Source organism: Harpia harpyja, chromosome Z (genome assembly GCF_026419915.1).
Source record: "Harpia harpyja isolate bHarHar1 chromosome Z, bHarHar1 primary haplotype, whole genome shotgun sequence".
In the NCBI taxonomy this organism is placed as follows: Eukaryota; Metazoa; Chordata; class Aves; order Accipitriformes; family Accipitridae; genus Harpia; species Harpia harpyja.
The window spans coordinates 15,890,860-15,910,177 of NC_068969.1; the positions used below are offsets into that span (position 1 = coordinate 15,890,860).

General features: G+C 41.0%; 1 protein-coding gene across 2 annotated transcripts in view; it reads left to right on the plus strand.

Moving 5' to 3' along the window:
• PTPRG (protein tyrosine phosphatase receptor type G) overlaps positions 1–19,318 on the plus strand; it is a 414,402-nt gene that overhangs the window by 85,616 nt on the left and 309,468 nt on the right. For both annotated transcript variants that reach the window (XM_052776380.1, XM_052776379.1), the window contains exon 2: positions 9,757–9,861. In XM_052776380.1, coding sequence (XP_052632340.1) covers positions 9,757–9,861 — 105 coding nt within the window. The remainder of the gene's footprint in view (positions 1–9,756; positions 9,862–19,318) is intronic.

Consider the following 19,318-nt stretch of genomic DNA (forward strand, 5'->3'; position numbering starts at 1 on the left):
ATGCTGGTTTGCTTGGTTCTACTCAGCTTTTAAGTTTGATCCTAAAATAATTTTTTTTGGATCTGGATGGAATTGCTGTCACATGCTGGAGGCATTAAATCTGGCTACCTGAGCGCTACTGATCTGTTTCAGTGCAGAGTGATACAAATCTCAAGTTATTTCTGCTTGATCTGGGGGAGCGTGCTGGTTTATGCCCTTCCATCTTTCCTCCAGGAGATTGTGCAGCTATAGATGGCGAGACCTGACTGCAAACTGAGAGGAAGATATCTCACAGTAGGACTAGAGCATTTCTCCTTTCTTTTCTTAAATAGTTCTTTATTGAGTTCTTTCTACCTTCTGCATTAATTTGAGAGCCTGAACCAAATAACCAGGAAGAGATTGATGTGGCCGCACTTTATTTCCCACAGTCAATAAATTGTTAAATGGGCCAAAGGACACGGGTTAAAAAAATCATTTTGTATAAAGAATGAGGGATTTTTATTAGCTGACAGAGCCCCTGTCTCTGAAGACTTTATAATGGGGCAAGTTTGATCTCATGCCATGCAGCGGGAGCAGCTCTGTTGGCTTCATAAAGTGCCTTGCCGTTCTCCATCTGAATGAAATGAGCACTGTGGCCTGCATTTTCTGCTGAATGAATGCTGGGCTTGCTGCTTCTTTGGTGTTGGAGGCAGGTGAGTTTGAAGGGATGCCATGGAGTGAGGACTCCATGCAGCGTCAATGCTGAACTCTTCTCCAGAAGAGATCTGGCATGCTCTTAACGCAAGAACAGAGTCTCCCTCTGGGGACTCTGCATAAGTTTACCAGAGAAGGCCCTGGTTTGTACATATATGCTTGTCTTTACTGATACAACGCAAAGGTGGCTTTAATGGGGTGATGACATGAGTAAATGAAATTGTAGGCTACCTACAAGGAAGCATGAATGCGTCTGGCAAGATGGCAGCCTGGGTGGACAGAAGTCATGCACAGAGCAGGTCTGCATCACAAGGTCCTTGCTATGGTTATTTGGATGAATCTAGTAAATATTTTTTTTTTTACCAAGATACTTCTTGTTATGTAATTTGGGGGAACCTGTTTTGAAAATGTAGTAAGGCTGTACTATGGCAAATCCTGGCAGTGGATATAAGCAAATTATTTCCAGAGCAGAGAGGTGAAACTGGTGATTTTGCATGAGTTTGTGTGTTTTTGTGAGTATTACTGGGTTTAATGAAATGAAAATGGTATGATTCTGCATTAAATAAGGAATTGAAGGTACAAAATACTCCACTAAGGTCATATTTATTTGCTATTCTGAGGCTGCTCTTCTAATGCTGTGCATGCTGCAGCACCTGATTATGTGAGAATGAGAGTGAGACAGGTGGTTCCAGCCATGGTTTTCTGTTGTAAAACCCTTGAGGTTTAGGTACTTGTAATAAGGCAAGAAGTGAAATAAAGCCCCCTTTTGCCATTTTTAATTCATTGTACAAGCAAGTCTCCATTATACATGCATGGTTTATACATTTCCCAGATAAACCATGCCATGAATGAAGAGACCAAGATGGCCCCTTCTCAGTGTGTCTGTGCTGATGGATTCAAGTCCCTTCTGCGCAAATACGCTGTGCTGCCTCTGGATTCCAGCTAGTTCCAAGCTTGACTTGAAGCTTGGCCTTGGGGAAATAGGGCAAAGACATTGGAGCTGGTTGTGTGAACAGCCATTTTGCACTGATACCTGGGTTTTCATTGCCTTGGTTCACTCTGAACAGGCTACCCTAGATATCAGAGAATTGAGTATATCTGTTTATCTGCTGTGATTCAGTGAGCACTGGCTGAGAGAGCATCAGCTTTCCTGTGGAGGTCAGCCTTGCTTATGAACCTCTGCTCTGAAGTTTTATTTCTGTGTTTGCATCAGGCATTGTTATGAATAAAATTCAGAGGTGATGTGACCCTTGTGAAGTACAGCATGGAGAGGTGATGAACCAAGGATGAGGATTCCTCCTTTTAAGAAATGCAGATAATGATGGTTAACAGAAGTCTGAGGGACTGTGAAGAATGCACAGACGAAGAGTTTTCAAGGTTACAGAGTTTTCAGGTGCTCCCAATTATTTTTCTGTCTGACTACTCAAATCAGAAATGTCTGAAAGGAGTCTGATTTTTAGGATGTAATGTGCATTAGTCTTTTTTAAGGTACCTCAACTTAGATGCCTAGAATACCAGTCTGTTTGAAAACTTCATCTTAAAGGTAGATGGAGTGTATTTCTGCATGCAGGGAAGTGTCAGGGAAGAGTTCAGTGGGATAAAGGTTTTACTCTGGGTTTGGATCAAACATGGCTGGTTTTGATGTGTTTGCAGTTCTCAGTGATGGGGGATGAGTGTTTCTGAAGCTGGGGTCCTCAAACTTCGTTTCTGTGGCTATCGTCATTGCACGCTGTTTGCAACGTGACACAAACAGCAGCCCCTCCATCCTGGAGGAGGAGTGCAGTTGTCTGGGCTATTTTTTTCTGCTCAGCATTTCTCCATTTTCTCAGGGGAAAAGATAACAGACTGGGTTTTTTTAATGATATGTTGCTCACACACGGGTAGATTTGAGCTCATGTACCACAATCTGAGAACACTTAGTCTAAGGGTATTCCCCACATTATCTGGCAGAAGCTGTGCTGTGGGGCATTGTCCTCCTGGAAGGTGTGATGTTGCAGTTGGTTTAATTTGTGTGTTTTTATCTTGGGATGGAAATTGTTGGCACTGTTGGTTATCTGGCTGACTTTGCTTATTCCTAGCAGAAGTGCTGCAGGTGATGCCAGTTGACATCAGTGGTCCAAATTCACCAGCTATGTTGTATCTTGCACAGCTGATGCCAACAGAGCATAAGCCATGATAATCACCCAGCAGCATCTGTCTCTTCTTGGCCTCCCAAGGTTCTCTTTCTGAGTCCCCTTAATGGGGCATCATTAATGCAACTTGAAGTTGCCTAACTGTCTTGCTAATGAGCTTTGCTCATCTTGCTTATAAAGCCAGGCAGGCTGAGAGAAGGATCCCTGGGAACTTGTGACAGAGGAGAGTGGTTTGCTTTTCCTTGGGAGGACATCTGCTCTGCTGGAGAGTGGCTGATAGCACTGGGCATTGTGGTACACTTGTGTGTCCTTGTTCTGATTTGGCATGAGGCTTTCCCTGAAGTAGGAAATGTTCCTGTTACCCTTAAGCTCCATCCCTTGTAACGTAAGGAAAAGACTGCACTGAAAATCTGTTTTCTGTTGCTTGTCTACATCAGCTTTAACGCTCTGGGACTTGCATTGTGTTGATACACTGGAGTAATATGAAATTGCATTACACTTGACTTGCTGGCCTTGAACTCAACAGGTTACTAAGGGTTAATGCACCTAGTGACTGGTGTATTCATGTTTGGGATAAGGGCTTGTAATTCTGCTAGTTAATTTAATCCCCACAGTTTGACAGCATGTTCCCTGGACTATTTTTCATCTTCAAATTGCAGTCTGCTGGTTAGTTCCTGTAAAGGCCTGCTGTGCTCTGCATTTATGTTCTTGTTCTTAGGATTTGTGCTGTTACCACATCATCCATCAGACACGTGAACAACGGAGAACGAATAGTGTGAAAAGTCCCCATGTCATTCTTAGGAATAGACCTGTGGATTGTGCTCATACAGGAACTAAGGGGCTGCCTGGGTGATTGCCATCTGGGAAAGGGATATACGTCTCTTAACAGACGCCCGGATGCTACATCTGCCGTTCCACTTAGTCGCAAGAAACTTGTGATTTGTAACTCCCATATTTCGTTAATGGAAAGCTGTGAAAATTGCATGTGCGCTTATAGGAGAATAGATTTTGTCTTTTATCTGATAATCAGAAGAAATCTCTGCAGCATAATCAAAGGAAGAAGTCTCATTCAGAATAAATTTTGTTGATGCTGTCTGACCACCATATGTTGTTTTAACTTTCATCCTTCTTTGGCAAGATATAAAATAATCTGCAAAATATGGGAATCCATGGCTGAAGAGTCCGTTTAAAAGTAATGCACTATCAAAATGGATTAGCTGTGCCTGAAATAATTCTAGATTTATTTGGTGTCAAAGGGTGGTAAGATATTTAAGACAAATAGCCTAGTTTTGTTTATGAAGTTGTCTGTGAAAGAGCCTAGAGAGATGAATTTAACCATTATTTATTGTAATTGTACAAAAATATTTTAATTGTTTAATATTATAAATTTATTTCCTATCAGTTTGGTTTTTTCTCCTCTCTTTTTCCCTTCTGGCCCATTTGACAACATTTATTCTAAGAAATTGCCCGGAAGCCTAAACTCTTTTCAGCAGAGCGTGTGTTAACAGTGCATAGCATTGCAGTGTCTTCAGCTTACCTGCTTCTCTTTAGCACAGTCCAATTAAAAATACAGTAAACACACCTAGATAAAGATGCTGCTTTTTTCGGTGAGGCTTGCTTGAAGCTTTAGGCTTGTAGATGGCTAAGTGTCTTGGTTCACTGATCTCTTAAACTCCATTTAAGAGATGATACAAAAGCCCTTCAGGTAATGTTTCTGTGCCCCCTCCCCCTTTTAAAATGTGGTGTTGTGCAGTCTTCAAGAAAATAATGGTTTCCTTGGTTTTGAAAAGTTTCTTTTCTACAGGCATTGTTTTGATACAGAACTAATTGCTAGCATTCCTTATGATTTAGTGCTTTTTTGCTACACACTAACAAGATTTTATTTTTAACCCCCCTGCTTTAAGTGTTTTCATAGTGTGACACTACTCCAGATTCTAATAGTCAAGTCTCTTGTCTCTAAAGGCTGGCTTGTTTTCCAGCAGTAGCACCAGGTTGAACTATATCTGTTAAGAATTGTGTCCACATATAGGGACTAGGACTAAAACTGATTTAACTGCTTGTACAGTCCACAGTGGTAAGTCACAGAATGATCATGAGCTGGGCAATGTGTGTACCTTTGACTTTGTACCGTTTTAATCAGAACAGCTGAAAACAGATTTGTGTGCAACCCTCGTTTTCAAAGAAGGCTTAAAAGAATCCGAGTTTGGCACACAATCTAGTTAATCTACCATCATAACTAATGATTTCACCATTCAGACATAAAGTATCGACCTTAAAGGATTTTTCTTACATAGCTGATGGCTTGATACCTTTTAAACACTAATGCCGAGGGTATAATCTCTCTGAATAGTGTAATAGCTTTATATTTAAGGTAGATTGGGGATAAAATTTTGTGTTTTCATGTGAACTATGAATACCAGTAAGGTATTCAGGCAGGAATTACCTTATCGTACCTTTGAGGGCACTTATCAAATAATTTTTATTGGAAAGTTAATACATTGAGACAGAGTGAATGGAAAGCTGATCAGAATGCTAAGGCATATCCCAGCATTGCATTGCTTTTGCTGTCCGCAGATATGAGGCATGGGTTGATTCATTTAGCACATCATCTAAAATCATGTAGCGTTCAGTACCGATTAAAATTATATGAAATTGCGTGTAAGAGATTTCTCCATGTTAGCTTTGAAGGATCCTCTATTCCTTGCAGAAGTAGTTGTGATAGGCACAGCACAACTCCACTGACTGCAGGTGTTACGCTTCATAGGCACCAATACTGCACCAGCAGCCAGAGCAGTTGCTCAGGATTTAATTTCACGCTTGTGTATCTGAATGTAAGGTTGGTCCCCTTCTCTTTTAATCGTGTATCTGCAAGTCTCAGACCATATATTATGGTGTTCATTAGTCCTCTGCCATCAGCACTGGCATGATGTATCAAATGAAACCTTGCAGGGCAAGGGCTTCTGCTGTCCCTTCTTTTCTTCTCTGCCTCCTGCTCTGTGTGTGCCTGTATTCAATCCCACCCCTCTATTTTGGCTGCTCCATTTTGAGCCTTCCTGGAGCATGTTCCTGCCTCTCCTATTGTCTGGATTTCCACTTCCCCCACTTTTCCAGGGTTCCCAGAAGAGAGGAGCCTCCCCGTATTTGCTCCGTGCCGGACCAGCCCGTCTAATTGCTGGCTTTTCTCCAGCATCCAATTCAGCAGGAGTGGAGCAGGAAACCACTTGGCTGCTCTCTGTTCTTGAACTGTTAACTGTCTCCCAGCTGAAAAAGACTTGTGGAAACCTGTAGCGATTGGTATTAATACAACAACTTTCTTAAATATTTTCTCCAAAACTTCTTTGGGCATTAGAAACACGGGCAGATGTCAGTTGAGTTTGAGTCACGTATTTGCATGTATAGCTTCTGAAACCATGGAATTGGAGCATTTCACAAAAATGAATAAATGTACTCTAATGGCTGCAGCTAAACAAAATGTTTTAGCTGTATATATTTTCAGATATAAGAAGCAGATTCAGCAACACTGAAATAGATGCCTGTTAAATTTTCATTGGTGGTGTCAAGTTGTTTTGGTTGGAAGGTACGTGCCCAGCCCACCCCAAAATCTAGAAAAAGTAACGATTCTGCCTGAAACATAAGATCGTTTTGGTATATGAAGCACTTTCTTCTTTGAAATAACTTGACTTGAATGCTTTGGTTCTTCCAAACTTTTATCTGAAAAGCAACTGTATGCTCTGTTCTGTACCTTCCACCTCTTCAGTAGGAGAGAGTCCATTGACCCCAGTTGACAGCACAGAACAAAAGCACCATGAGATTGAGTCTGTGGTTTCCTGATGACTTTACCAGTATGAGATACTGCCAACAATAGCTATTTGTTCCCACAGTGTTTTCTTGGAGTGTTTGTGTGGCCCCATGCAGAAATTGGCCATACAGTGAACGGGCTGGGGAACTGTGCCAGTTTGATAGAGACAGACCATTACCTTTCCAGTTCACAGCGTGGCCAAAGATCTTGACCTATCATCCTTTTCCCAGAGTTTCCGCAGCTATCCAGTAAAAGTGTATCTTCTCTAAACTGCTAATGACTACTGAACTACTGCATGTTTGTAAGGGGACTATTGACATTAATGTTGGGCTGCCTAACAGTGATGTAGGATTTTATTTAGAACAGGATGTTCCAATTTGTTTCTTTTTCAGTCCTACAGAAGATATTTAGCAGTATAACCAGCAAGTTCCTCCCCACAGTTCTCTTGACAAATACTTGAACTCCCCTCTTGGTTAGTAACATCCGTTTTGGTGGAAATAAATCTGCGTACAGCATGGCTTTTCACCATTTATAAGTATAAATAAATGTACAAATCCATTAAGTGACTATGCAGAAAACTAAAACTGCATATTTTCACAAGAATGTCAGGTTTTTAATTGCATAAATAAGATCCTGACTAAAGCAAATGTTCAATTTCACATTAAAGTTAGGCATTCATAAAGGCTTGGATTTGCATAATTTAATTTTCTGTGCAGAGGATACTGAAAATCAATGGTATGATTCATAGCCATACCATGGTTGCCATGTGGCTTTTTGACGGTTCCAGCTAGGAGTACAAAGGGGTTTACAACTTCAGATGTTTTGCACTGAGTCGGAGCCTTTTTACCTTCAACAAATATAGGTTATTTAGACATAGTTTCTTTCTTCTGATGGTAAGGCACACAGAAGGCCTTACTAAGCAGATACCTGCAGGAGTACCTTACTCCTTGGAGGAGGCAGGGTGAAATCTTCCTTCTGCTTGCAAGAATCAATTTTTCTGGGTGACAAAACCCCCGCAACTATTTGCCTCCTCTATGTAGAGGATGCTTGGAAGAAAACTGCTTTTGTCTTTCATTTCGTAATAAGGAGGGGCTTCAGGTGTATTTCTCAGCACATGTGCTAAGTGAATAATCAGGCCATTTTTTTCTGATAACCTTTCTGGCCATCCATCTAGGTTGTTTCTATGTTCTCTTCTTTGGGATTTTCATGGTCTCTGATCTTTGCTCAGTTTTTTTGGTTGTTTTGTTTGGGGGTTTTGGGGGGTTTGGGTTTTTTTTTTTTGTTTGGTTTGGTTTTTTTCCCCAAGAGGGTTTGGGTCTCCACATCCCTTACCTGTTCTTTCCTGTTGAAATGACTGCCTGTTGCCTCCCAACCAGGTAGACCTATTAGGGTAAATCAGAGAAGGAAAATAAGGTATGTGATACAGTGTTGCCTACAAATCCTGGTAGCATGGTGTGTTCCAGGGTTTCTAGTTCACAGCCTGGAGTGAAATAGCATTTAGAAATTTGCCAAGAAATCTGCAAAACTCATTCAAATTGGGGGCTCATAATAAATTCCACAATTAGTACCTTTGCTCGCACAAGAAAAAATTTGGCAGGGCCAAACCTGTAATGCCTTTCCTGAGATAGCATGACTTTTCCTACCCCTTCAGGATTCCAAATTCTACAGAAATCCATGATCCACGTTGCAGAGTGAAGGTTGTCTATAGAGCTGTTTAGCATACCTGGATAGGCCTTGGGCATAGCATGCTCTCTGCTACTGTGGTACAAAGGGGGTGTCACCCAGAAGCTTTTCTAAAGGGAAAGGAAGCCAAATTCTGACTTACTGGTGCTTAATGTTCAATAAAGTCCTGTTACAAGCTTTGTTTCAGCCCAGCTGTAACTGGCCTGGGAACAGAAGGGAATGCAGCGCTTGGTGACTGCATACGGGTAGCAGTGCTTTACATGGTTTGATGAAGTTTTAATTTGAATTATTCAGCTGGTTTCTTACTGATCAAATAAGTGGTTTGGGTTCAGTAGGACTTAAAATTCCATGGAGCCAGTTGGTGCATACTTGGTCTTTACATTCTGTGTCTGTGGAGCTAAAGGGTCTTTGTTTGCATTTATTATAGCACAAAAGTTTTTGGCTGTGGTGCTCTGAGAAGGGTAGTTGACTTATCACTGACATTTGTGAATTCACACACCTCCAGTTTGGTTTGGTCAGATACATAGAAACAATAAGCAAAATTTGCACATAAAACCCCTAAACAACCCATGTCCTTGTGGAAGCTATGCATTGCTTTACAAGAAAAAAAAAAATGCTGTTTGAGGTATAAAAGAAAAATCCTGAGATGCAACGTAGGATGCATTCTGTTCTGTTTTGGTTGATGAATTTAATTCCTTCTAGCTTGTGAAGTTTTACAAAGATTTTTTTCATTACTGGCCTCTCCCTTTCATGTCATAAGGCATTGGTATTGCACGCTGAGTATTTTGTCTGACATACGCAACCTTCCTCTGGCTAGAAGGCAGTGCTACGTGTCTGCCTTGCTTGAGTGAATCATATGAGGTGATGTTACTTGAGTCTTGCTTGTGTTGAGACTGTTACCCAATGCACTGTGGGCTCAGGTCTGCAGGCTGTACATGGAAGAGATTCATTCGGTCCTGAGTGAAACTGTCCTACATGGGATTTTCAGAGGTGGTTTAAAATAGGTGCAATTGTGATAACCTGGATAACACTGGACTGGCATGTTCCACGCGCTTGCATCTGTATTCTTTTAAGTAAGTATCTTGATAATTTTTGTGTTGAATTACAATTAGTAGTTTTGTAGTCACTAGCAAAGTAAGCTGTCTTTTGGGTCTAGACAGAGAACGTTTGGTTATATGTCATGGCTCATACTTGTTTGCTTGTGTATATCAGAATTTCCTTATGGAAATTACTGGAGTTACGCAGGCATGTGCCAGATCAGAATAATGTCATCAGTGAGTCCTGGCTTCTGTGAATCATCTTTTGGATGGTGGGTTTTCATGGGTGAAGAACATGCTTGTTAAATTTTTTTTTTTTTTTTAAGCGATGCCAAGTTTGTAGTCTCTGCTCAGCAATGATTTAAGCTTCACAGTGTAAACTCCAGGGAGTAAACACCACTATCCTAATGATTCTTGCTTCTTCTCTTCCCAGCTCTGACTGAAGGTTATGTTGGCTCTCTGCATGAAAACAGACATGGTAGTTCTGTGCAGATACGGAGGCGAAAGGCTTCAGGGGATCCTTACTGGGCATACTCGGGTGAGTTGACGACTTTGAAGGACTGGAACATGAAAGACCTCCAACACCAAATTGTTTACTTGCTTTTTGTTACTACTATGCTCAGAAGTAGTTTAAATTAGTTGTACATTGTATTCTCTTCTGCTGACTTCCTTGCAAACTCCCTCTGCACACATTCTCTCCTTTCTTGCATTCCTGCCATTTACCTGCAGGATTTGCCTTATTACTCTGCTCCTTCTCTCAGTCTTCTTTTAGTTTTTTAACACACCCTTAAAAAGGCATACTTCTACAAACATTTCTTTACTCTCCCTGTTCAAGCCCAAGCTCACCATTTGCTTACCCTGTCGAGCCTTCTAGGAATACTGTAAGCATCCATGTATACATCCAGATAAAAAAACAAACCCTAGAAATTTTACAATTATTTCTTTCTGTGCATGTGGTAGTGTACAATGACGACAAATGAGACCTGTCAGTGCAGCATCACACCAGGTTGTGTGATGCTGGGAAGGTAGGATATTGGGAGGGTATTTTATTTTGTCCCACTGCGCTTATAAGTCTTACAGAAAACCTGATGTGTCTGCACAGTTCTGAAATGCCACAAATCAAAATATACTTCAGAATTATGTCTTTGACGTATGGTTTGATGGTTGGTTCAGGTCTAGAAAATTGCAGATCTGTATTTGAATTTGTTTAAAAACCTAACAACTTGAAATCATGTTAACAGCTATGTTGACTCTATGGAAAAATGTCTAATATCTAAAAAGTTTTATAATGAACTTGTGCGTGCTTTTTTGGAAGATCTGAGATGCATTTCAAACATTTGGTGCTCGTCCAAGACGAATGTTGTGCAGGCCTAGTTTTAGCTAAAGGAAAAATGTTACTTTCTAAGAAGTCTGAATACTGATACCAGATAAACAGGCAAATGTTAATTCTTTGACTGCCAACTCCTCTCTTTTATACAGACCATAAATTTCATTGGAAATGAATGATTATAGGTAAGCTTAGAGTTTTTTCCATTAATACACAAAGTACCACGTCAGAAGTTTTCTCTGTTAGATCTCAAAATACAAGCTATCTCATTTGCAAATGAGGTCATGCAAGTAAAATAAATCTAAACATTTTAGTAATGTAGGACAAACGATCATTCTTCTTTAAACTTTGAGATTATCAGATGGACAAATATTGCCACAAGATATATTTCCATATTGCAGCTTAAAATAACTTTTTTAGTTTTTAACCCCCCAAACTTACGAAGAGTAGAAATAAGCAAATAAAGGAAAAAATTATATGTTGGAATGAATGGCCTGTTCCTATGTGCTGTCTTGTGTAAAATATTACAAGTTAAGTGCCACTTGGCAGGTTTATTTTGTTTCTGTTACTGAAAAATATATTTGGAATATTCATTGCAGATGGTTAAATGAAAATGTTTTAAAAAAGGTAAAACACTAGTGGAATTATTCTGTTGTCATATGTGTCAAAACTCTTTGCTTGAGTTACTGGACTTTTTTTTTTTTTTTTTTTTAACCTGTCCTGGTTTAAAAAAAAAGGGGGGGGGCATGAGGGGGAAGGACACCACCCGCCACCCCCCAAAAAACCCATCCCAAAACCCAACCAAACCCAGAAAATCCCCAAACAAACAAAGCAACAAAAAATCACAAACCCACCACACACCAGTTTATGCATAGACAGTTTTCCTAATTCTATTTTTGTGATGGTGGTGTTCTTCCTTTATGAGTAATATCACTTGTTCACCCCTCCAAAAAAGCTTTTACCACCCACGAATCCTTTTAGATTTATGTCAAAATAAAATGTATGGTCCTGATGTGTAATTATACCTTACCTTTTGGGGCCTTGCATCCTTTTGTCTGTTGATAAATCTCCTGCTTTTATGAGGAAAATAGCCAATCTGTTTTCAGAGAACAGATAGTGACTTCTCAGGTGTCAATCACATACCATCCTACCTGATTAGTGCTATCTAATTAGAACCTTTTTGTCACTATTGCTGATAAAAGGAGTAAATTAGGAGATGGAAAAGGTGGGAATGATATATTTACAAGCACTTGTCAAGAAACCAGAAGAGAGGATATAATATCGTTTTCTCAGGATGCTTTGTCAGGCTACTGTTTGAACAGTGACTTGAAATGCCATTCCAGGAGTATGTGGATTGGGACTAAGTGTTCCAGCTGCAAAAACGTGGGTCTTCGCCAAAGGTTTAGTGACACGAAATACAGGTGTGAGCAAACGACCGAGGTACTGCGTGCCCTGGCTGGACGTGTTGCGCGTATACTGCATCTGAGCAAGCCCATCCTGGATGTGGATGGAGATCCGCTGTCCTCCTGACCCACGTTGCGGTCTCTACCTGTGAGGAGGAGCGACTCTGCCCTGCCGAACCAGCCCCACATCGAGTGCCTGGGAGCAGGAGGAGCAGGGCGAATGCTGAGTTGCAGACAATGATTTGGGTTGTGTCTGAGAGGGGAAAATGCAAAAGCATGTAGAGACTTGGGAAAGACATGGTTATTTCTAAAGCAATTTTCCAGGGTTGATGCTATGTCCTGCAGGAGTCCCAGTATTGCCAGCATCTCCCTGAGAAAGGGAGGAAGTTAAGATGAGCAGTTAGGTGGGGAAAGTTAGCAATTGGGTGTTTCTACAGGCTGCTGCTTTGTCATGGCTTTTTATATGTAGGAGTTTCTCTCTCTTTCCTCCCCTCATTCGGTTCCTTCCAGCTCCGTGCAGGATTTTCAGGCAGTTCAGCCTCTCTTATCTGATGTCTTTTGTCCATATTTGCTCACCGAGGGGACCGGAGGTAATGAAAATGCCCAGCTTCTGTGTTTAGGTTGAAGATGGGAATAAATGGTGGGTGGCAGAGCCCAGATGCCAGACAGATGTTTGTTTCTAGCTGAGCACAGTGAGGAGGATGATCATGTTACCTGTTTCTTTCTCCTTGCTTCCTCATTCCCCAGAATATTTCCCAGGAACCCTGAGCAGGGCTTGGCTAAGCAGTTTATGTACTGACAACGTTTGTCCCGCTGCTAGGGTTTTGGACATGACTAGGAAGTTTACATCAAATGAGCCTACAGAGGGTGGAAACTTTACTCTGCAGTAAGCAATTAGCCTGTGTCAGTGGTTTCCAAGCTCTTTTACAGACATTATCCGGTAGGCTGCTTCCCTTCCCTATCCTCAAATGGTTAGGCCAGCTCCCCTACGGTTAGTTGTACAACATCTGCTGGGCCAGCCCCAGCAATTATGGGCAGGGAAGAAAGTTATGCTAGACTGTGCGCTGGTGAATCTGAAGTTTATTCTAAGGGAATTTGCCAACTAGAGTAAAAAAGGTGAGGACAACTTCTGCCAGCCATCAGTGGACAGCCAGCTGTTGAACCCCGATATTGACCAGAGCACCCATGTCTCTGCTGGGCCTACATTAGGCTTTGTATTGATTTCAGTTGAGCTGTACTGATTTATAGCAGCAGAGGCCTCTCTATGTTTATGGCTGTGCCTGCCTGCTTGCAGAGCTTTTGTATTTTGGGGCTTAAGTGTTCTGTAATAAATCCTGAGGTGGGGGTGGAGAGCTCTGAAAGCAGCCAGCCAGTTGTGGTTTTCCTCCCTGGGGGCAGAAAAAGGGCACAGGCGTTTTGCAGAAAGCCCTCAAGTCTTTATCTTCCACAGGATGCATCTGTCCTATACTGTGCTTTTAGAGTAATTCCTCTGTACCCTGTAGCAAACCCTTCTGCTGCTCCATGCTCTTGTGGAGGGTGAACTGTCCAGGAGCTGGTTTAAACTCTGGAGATCTGGAATTTTCCTGGTTTTATGAGCGATCTATAGCATTACCATGTCCTGCCTGGTAATATTGCTCCTCTCAGGCACAAGAGTTTAGAGATGATAAACTTGAATTATTGATCAGGAGTCAGACAGCCCTCGGGTCTGTAACATTTATGTAAGGCACCTACGCACCTAAATGTCCCTGCGACAGGACCCTGTGGACGTCCATGCCCTGTGCTCGTACTGCATGTGCCCTGGACAAAGCCGCGGAGCCTGTACCACAGAGCTCTCGCTTCACTGATTGTAAAGGAAAGGATTTTTAAGCCTTATGAAATAAGCCTGTTGTCTACAGGCACAATTCGGACTATAACATTTATTCCAGTTCAGAAATAAAACTTGCAAAAATAAAGACTAGATAATTAAATGAAGAAGGCCCATTTTAAATGGGTTCTGTCAACAAGACAGAAGGAAACACAATCAGCCTTTCAGAAGAAACTTCGTTAAGTCTATGCTAGCAGCTCTTTAAACCAAATTCAGAAGTGAGCAAACACTGAAAACAGAAGACTAACTTGTCTTTAAATAGGAACTGCAAAACTGAACAGAGACTGTGATCTCCTAGATGTTCTTTTTAGGATTTTTCAGGAAGCTCAAACTACATTTCTAGGGAGATTTCTCCGTGCGTGTGTATTTGTGTATGTTTTGGCAAAGTATTTATTCCATGATCGTGTCTTACGGTTTGCCAAAGACTTCCTAAACTGCGACTGGCCACATTATTTGCAGTGTAACAGGAATGTGGAATAGGCACAGCACAGTCAAGGCAAGAAGTAGGTGTGGATCCTGAATGTATGTGCTTCAGTGCAGTCTTTTCTTTCCATAATAATCTTTTCTCTTAGGCTAATGACTGAACGGTCAAGTTTGAAATGATTTTCAGCACATCCTTATAATTGCCACAGAACTCAGTATGTTAATAATACCCATAATAGTGACAGATAGTAGTTCAGGTGCCTTGTCATCAGTGTGGAAATATTTTGGTAAATATATAAGCTGCTTTTAAAAAAAAAAAAACAAACAAATAAAACTTGAAAAGAAATCCTACAGAAATATGCAACTGAAACGTCTACCAGATCCAGGGCTTTCTGACTGGCCCTCCCTTGTGTAATGTATGCTACTTCACAAAGCATAATATTCCAGACATTTAAAGATGCCTCTCAGTGTCAAGTGTTGCATTTGTGGGTGCTGAGAACATTTTGTTGGTGACCTGAGCAGACCCTGTTTTGCCTTGCAGTAGCCCCAAAAATGGGTAGTGAGAGGGTAGGGGCTTTAGGAGGAGATTATGGTATGAGATGCTGATGCAGATGCTTATATCTGAAGTGATAGTAGCTCTGAAGGGCCTATACCTACCCATATCTGTTTTTCTGAAAAACTACTATGTAAAGTTAATGTGGCAATCATTGCATGAGACTGTGGAAAACCAGCAGTAGCTGTGGGGAAACATTGCTCCTTACTCTGTTAACTCAAATTGGGGAAAATCCTCTTGGAGTCTTCAGATGTGCTGTCTAATTATTCCCAGTATTAACAGGTGTGATCAATGGGTATGGAATGGGAGGCTGTGCTGTCCTGGGGCAGGATGTGGTAGGCGATGGTGCTTTTGTCACTGGAGTTTCCCAGTTGAGCCGTGGTGCTGGCACTGGCAGGGCTGGTGTACCCTGCTCTTTTGACGGCTGTTCTGCTGATCAGCCTTGGTGTTGCAAGCTGACTAATTCAAGGAATACTCTCTTTTAAGTAATCAAAACCACTTGGGCATCTCAGAGAACAAAAAAGCAGACACTGGCCAAGGATGTATACGTGTTCTTTTTACTTGTTTATTTAGCTGTGGCTTTGTAAAGAGAACCCTATGTAGAAAATGCATACAGTTGTTTTTTCTCTTTAATCTTATGGTGTATTCAAGGCACCCCTTTTCTCTTTGTACCTTTGATATCTCATTTTCTGTGTGAAATTATTAGCACTACTTATTTCGTTCTTTATGCATGCCCTTACTGATGTTTTTTCTGCCTAAAATGTTGGATCCTTTCTCTCTGAGATTCTGTGCAACTACCATGAACATTAGTAGGAGTTAATAGGAGAAAAATAGGCTTCACAAGAGTAGGGATGACCCTGTGAGTGGGGAAAAGTGTCCATTAAGAATAGGAACCGTGGCCGTGCTGTCATGCTAGTGGACACTATCAGTGTGTGAATGCTTTGTCCTACAACACTTAGGCAGTTACTGCTGTCCTTTAAGATGCTATTATTTAAGATATAACTAGTGGTGAATATAAGAATTGAGTGTTCTTCTCAAAAGCAATTGCTGGCATTAAAACAGGAAAGATCAGTAAAGGTTATTTCCTGAAAGAATAGCAAATGGTGTTAACTGTCATGAAATGTAACTTGGTGATGTCCTTTGTAAATGTGTGAATTTTTCTCTCTTTGCTTAGATTGTTCTCATTAAATAAGCTGCTAATGTGAATTGGACAGGAAATAATCAGCACATAGTAAGGAAAGCATCAAGACTTATTGAACTGAGAGGTAACTAATGGCCTATTTGCCATGGTCAGTATTTCACTCTTTCGGTCCCTCAGAATAATAAATCTTGATATTGACCAAAACTCTGGCATACCTCATGCACAGTTATCGTTCCGCTGTAATCACCTCTGCTAAATGCAGGTTGGTCAAAATGAGCAGGTTCCGGTGCTCTCCCTTCCTCACCCTTTTAAGCAGACTTTCTAAAGAGGAACTAAGCTGAGAGAACTAGGAAAAATATTCCTATTAATATCTGATCTGATCAGTAAACTAAGCTTTGAATATTTTAATCTGCATTCATCAGAGGTGAATGGTAGTCTTCACTGAACCCTGCTGAAACCAGCTGTGATGCATTCGTTTCTATGTGCAATCTTATTAGAGTAACAGTTGTTCCAGAAATCAATGCTACGCTTTTTCATAAGAGAAACATGGAAAACCATAGCTTGAGAGTTTGCTGTTACAGTCTAAGCATGAACCCTGATTTTTAATGTGCACAGCTAACGCAAGTGGTATACTGCTTTGTGTTTCCTCAAATAAAAGGGAAATACCATCTGTATATTTTGATTGTTTGTATTCTGACGGTACTGGGTCATGAGTCTTCATGTCCATGAGCTAGGCACTGTACAAATGTGCACTAGACACGTACTTGTCTGCAGAATCTGTATCAAAATGTGTGCTTACTGGGTGGAGAATGCTTTTTATCTTGCTTTAGCTATTCCGCATTGTGAAGTAACAAATAAAAAATACTATCTTTTCTTTTTATGAGGATGAAGAAATAAGTTTTCGAGTTCCTATCCCTGAGAACAGGATATATCTTCCTAACCATAAGCTAGCGTGAATAAGGAATTCACAATCACATGTTTGTGTTGAGTATTTAACATTAGCAGTCCTCTAAGGAGAGCCACAATTGCCAGAAGCAGTCCAAGTAGTCTGTATCATTTTTACTAAGCCATTTTGCTGGGGAACACAGCTCTGATTGAGAGTCTTGTCATTTACTTTGTTTGTCTATTGGCAAGTTTCTAAATAATCTGCTAAGAAAACCTCAGATAGTAATTTAGTTTCTACTTAGACACAGACACGATTTCCTTATTGAATACCATTAATACTGTTTACTTCTTCTTGCCACCTTTTCTTGTGTGCCACGCTTACAGTTTATTCCAAGTACTGTCATAGTCAATCCTGGTATCCAGTCTATAATGAAATGGTTGACTGAATTTTTAAGCGTTGGACACGTTTATGGTGAATTGCCTTTCTTCTTTTTTTTGGCAAGGTTCTTTCTGGAAGTTGATTGTTTTTCATGACTTAAATACATTAAAGCAAAGCTCTGATTTTTGAATGCACTGAATTTTTTTTTTTTTTTACTCTTTTTGAGTAGATAGACCGTTGGCAGATGAACAGCTTTCAGAAGCTTAAATATAAGAGGTGCAAAGAACCAGACGTTCCCTCAACTTTTATTCTTTCATGAAGCTTTTCCCTACCACAGCACAAACATATGAAATAACTACAAAAAACATAAAATAACTACAACATATGCTAGATGAAATCTTCAGAGCTTCAGATACAGTTGTTCCAATACTACATCAACAGTATTTTTACTTTGCACTGCTGCAAGCACAGCTCTGACTATCTATGTTGAAATGAGGAAGCACAAAGAGCTGCTTTTGCTGGGGAGGGGGGACCTCTCACTTCTTTAAACGTACTGTGGTTTTTGTTGCATTTTCTTTCAGTGTGAACACTGGGACATTTGTAGAAAACCTCTGGAATGACAACAACCAGTGCACTGTTTCATAAAACTGAAAGTGTGCTGAAGTGCAGCAAAAAGTTGTCAATTTAGCTGATTTCTAGGCATTGAAATAGGCAACAGTATACAATATTTCAAGCTCTTTAGACATAAAAATATGTGGAACGCCTATATTTTAAGCATACAAAAGAAAGATGGAGTATTTGGGTAGCAGCTGTGATACAAGCTCAGCAAATGGACTGGAGGATACACAGAAGGTTGGAGTCTGTGGCCTTGAGGTTCTTGAACGATTGCAGTAATACATTGAACTTCCAGTCTTGATTTCATATGTAACTGAACACATATAGGAGAAAAACAATGGGGAAAAAAGTATGTGAACAGCAAGGATACTGCAGTGAGAAACAAAGCAAGCAGGGAAGCTCTGAATAGCCTTGTAGTGTGGAGTTAGAAAAAAAAAAAAGTAGCTTGGCACAAACATTATTGCAATAGTCCAAGCATGAAATAATCAAGGAATGAATCAGAATTCTAGTCGCAGGATATAAGCGGAGTCTTTGTATGAAAGGGCTGAGCAAGGCCAGTCCTGCAGTAGATGTAGAATTATTTCTATTATTTTTGCGATGTTAGATGGCTGCTTTGTGTCATTCCAGTCGCTCTTCAGAAGATAATCTTCTTTTCAGTATCTCTGCCCCAGGAATTGCCCCATCTCTCCCCTTTCCCAGAAAGCGTCTCCATCTTGCAGAACGTGGCGTCGAAGACTTGCAGTTTTTAATCAGTACGATCCTTGAAAAAGCAGCCCCTGCCTGCAAGAGGAATGCATCTGCCTGGCTGGGTTCCTTTGCAAAGGGAAGGGTGAGCAGAAGCAGTGCTGCGGTGGACTGCTGGCAGGGCATTGCCACCCAGCACCTTCTCAGCTGCCGGTGGGGCAGTGTCTGCCGTAGGTGGGTAGAGGTGCTATGGGTTGTTTCTGTGCTGAATGTCATATGCCTATTACAGAAAGGTAGAATTAAAGAGTCTCTCATCTATGTACATTCTGAGGTGTCCTTTGGTACTGCAGTGTGAGTGCTTAGCCATTGAGGGTGTCCGAATTCTTGTAATATCTCTGAGGTAGATGTGTTTACATGGTGGGAACTGAAGGACAGGGTGGTTTAAGTAACTTCTTTGATACATCCCATACGGCATACAGCAGAGTTGGAAATTCAGCCCGAGTCTCAGTGCTGTGCACGGTTCCTTAGGCCACATATCCAACCTTATCAAATGCTAACTGAAGAGATCTTGGTTGCCTTGGAGACTGCCTCTTCTTGGGGGAGACCATGTCAGTAGCACAGGTGTTGTGAAGCTCCTGAGCTAACAGGAGGCCTTCCTGGAGGTGATCCAGTTATGGAGTTTAATTCTTCCTTCAGCAGCAGACTGAACTTCTTCCTGTGC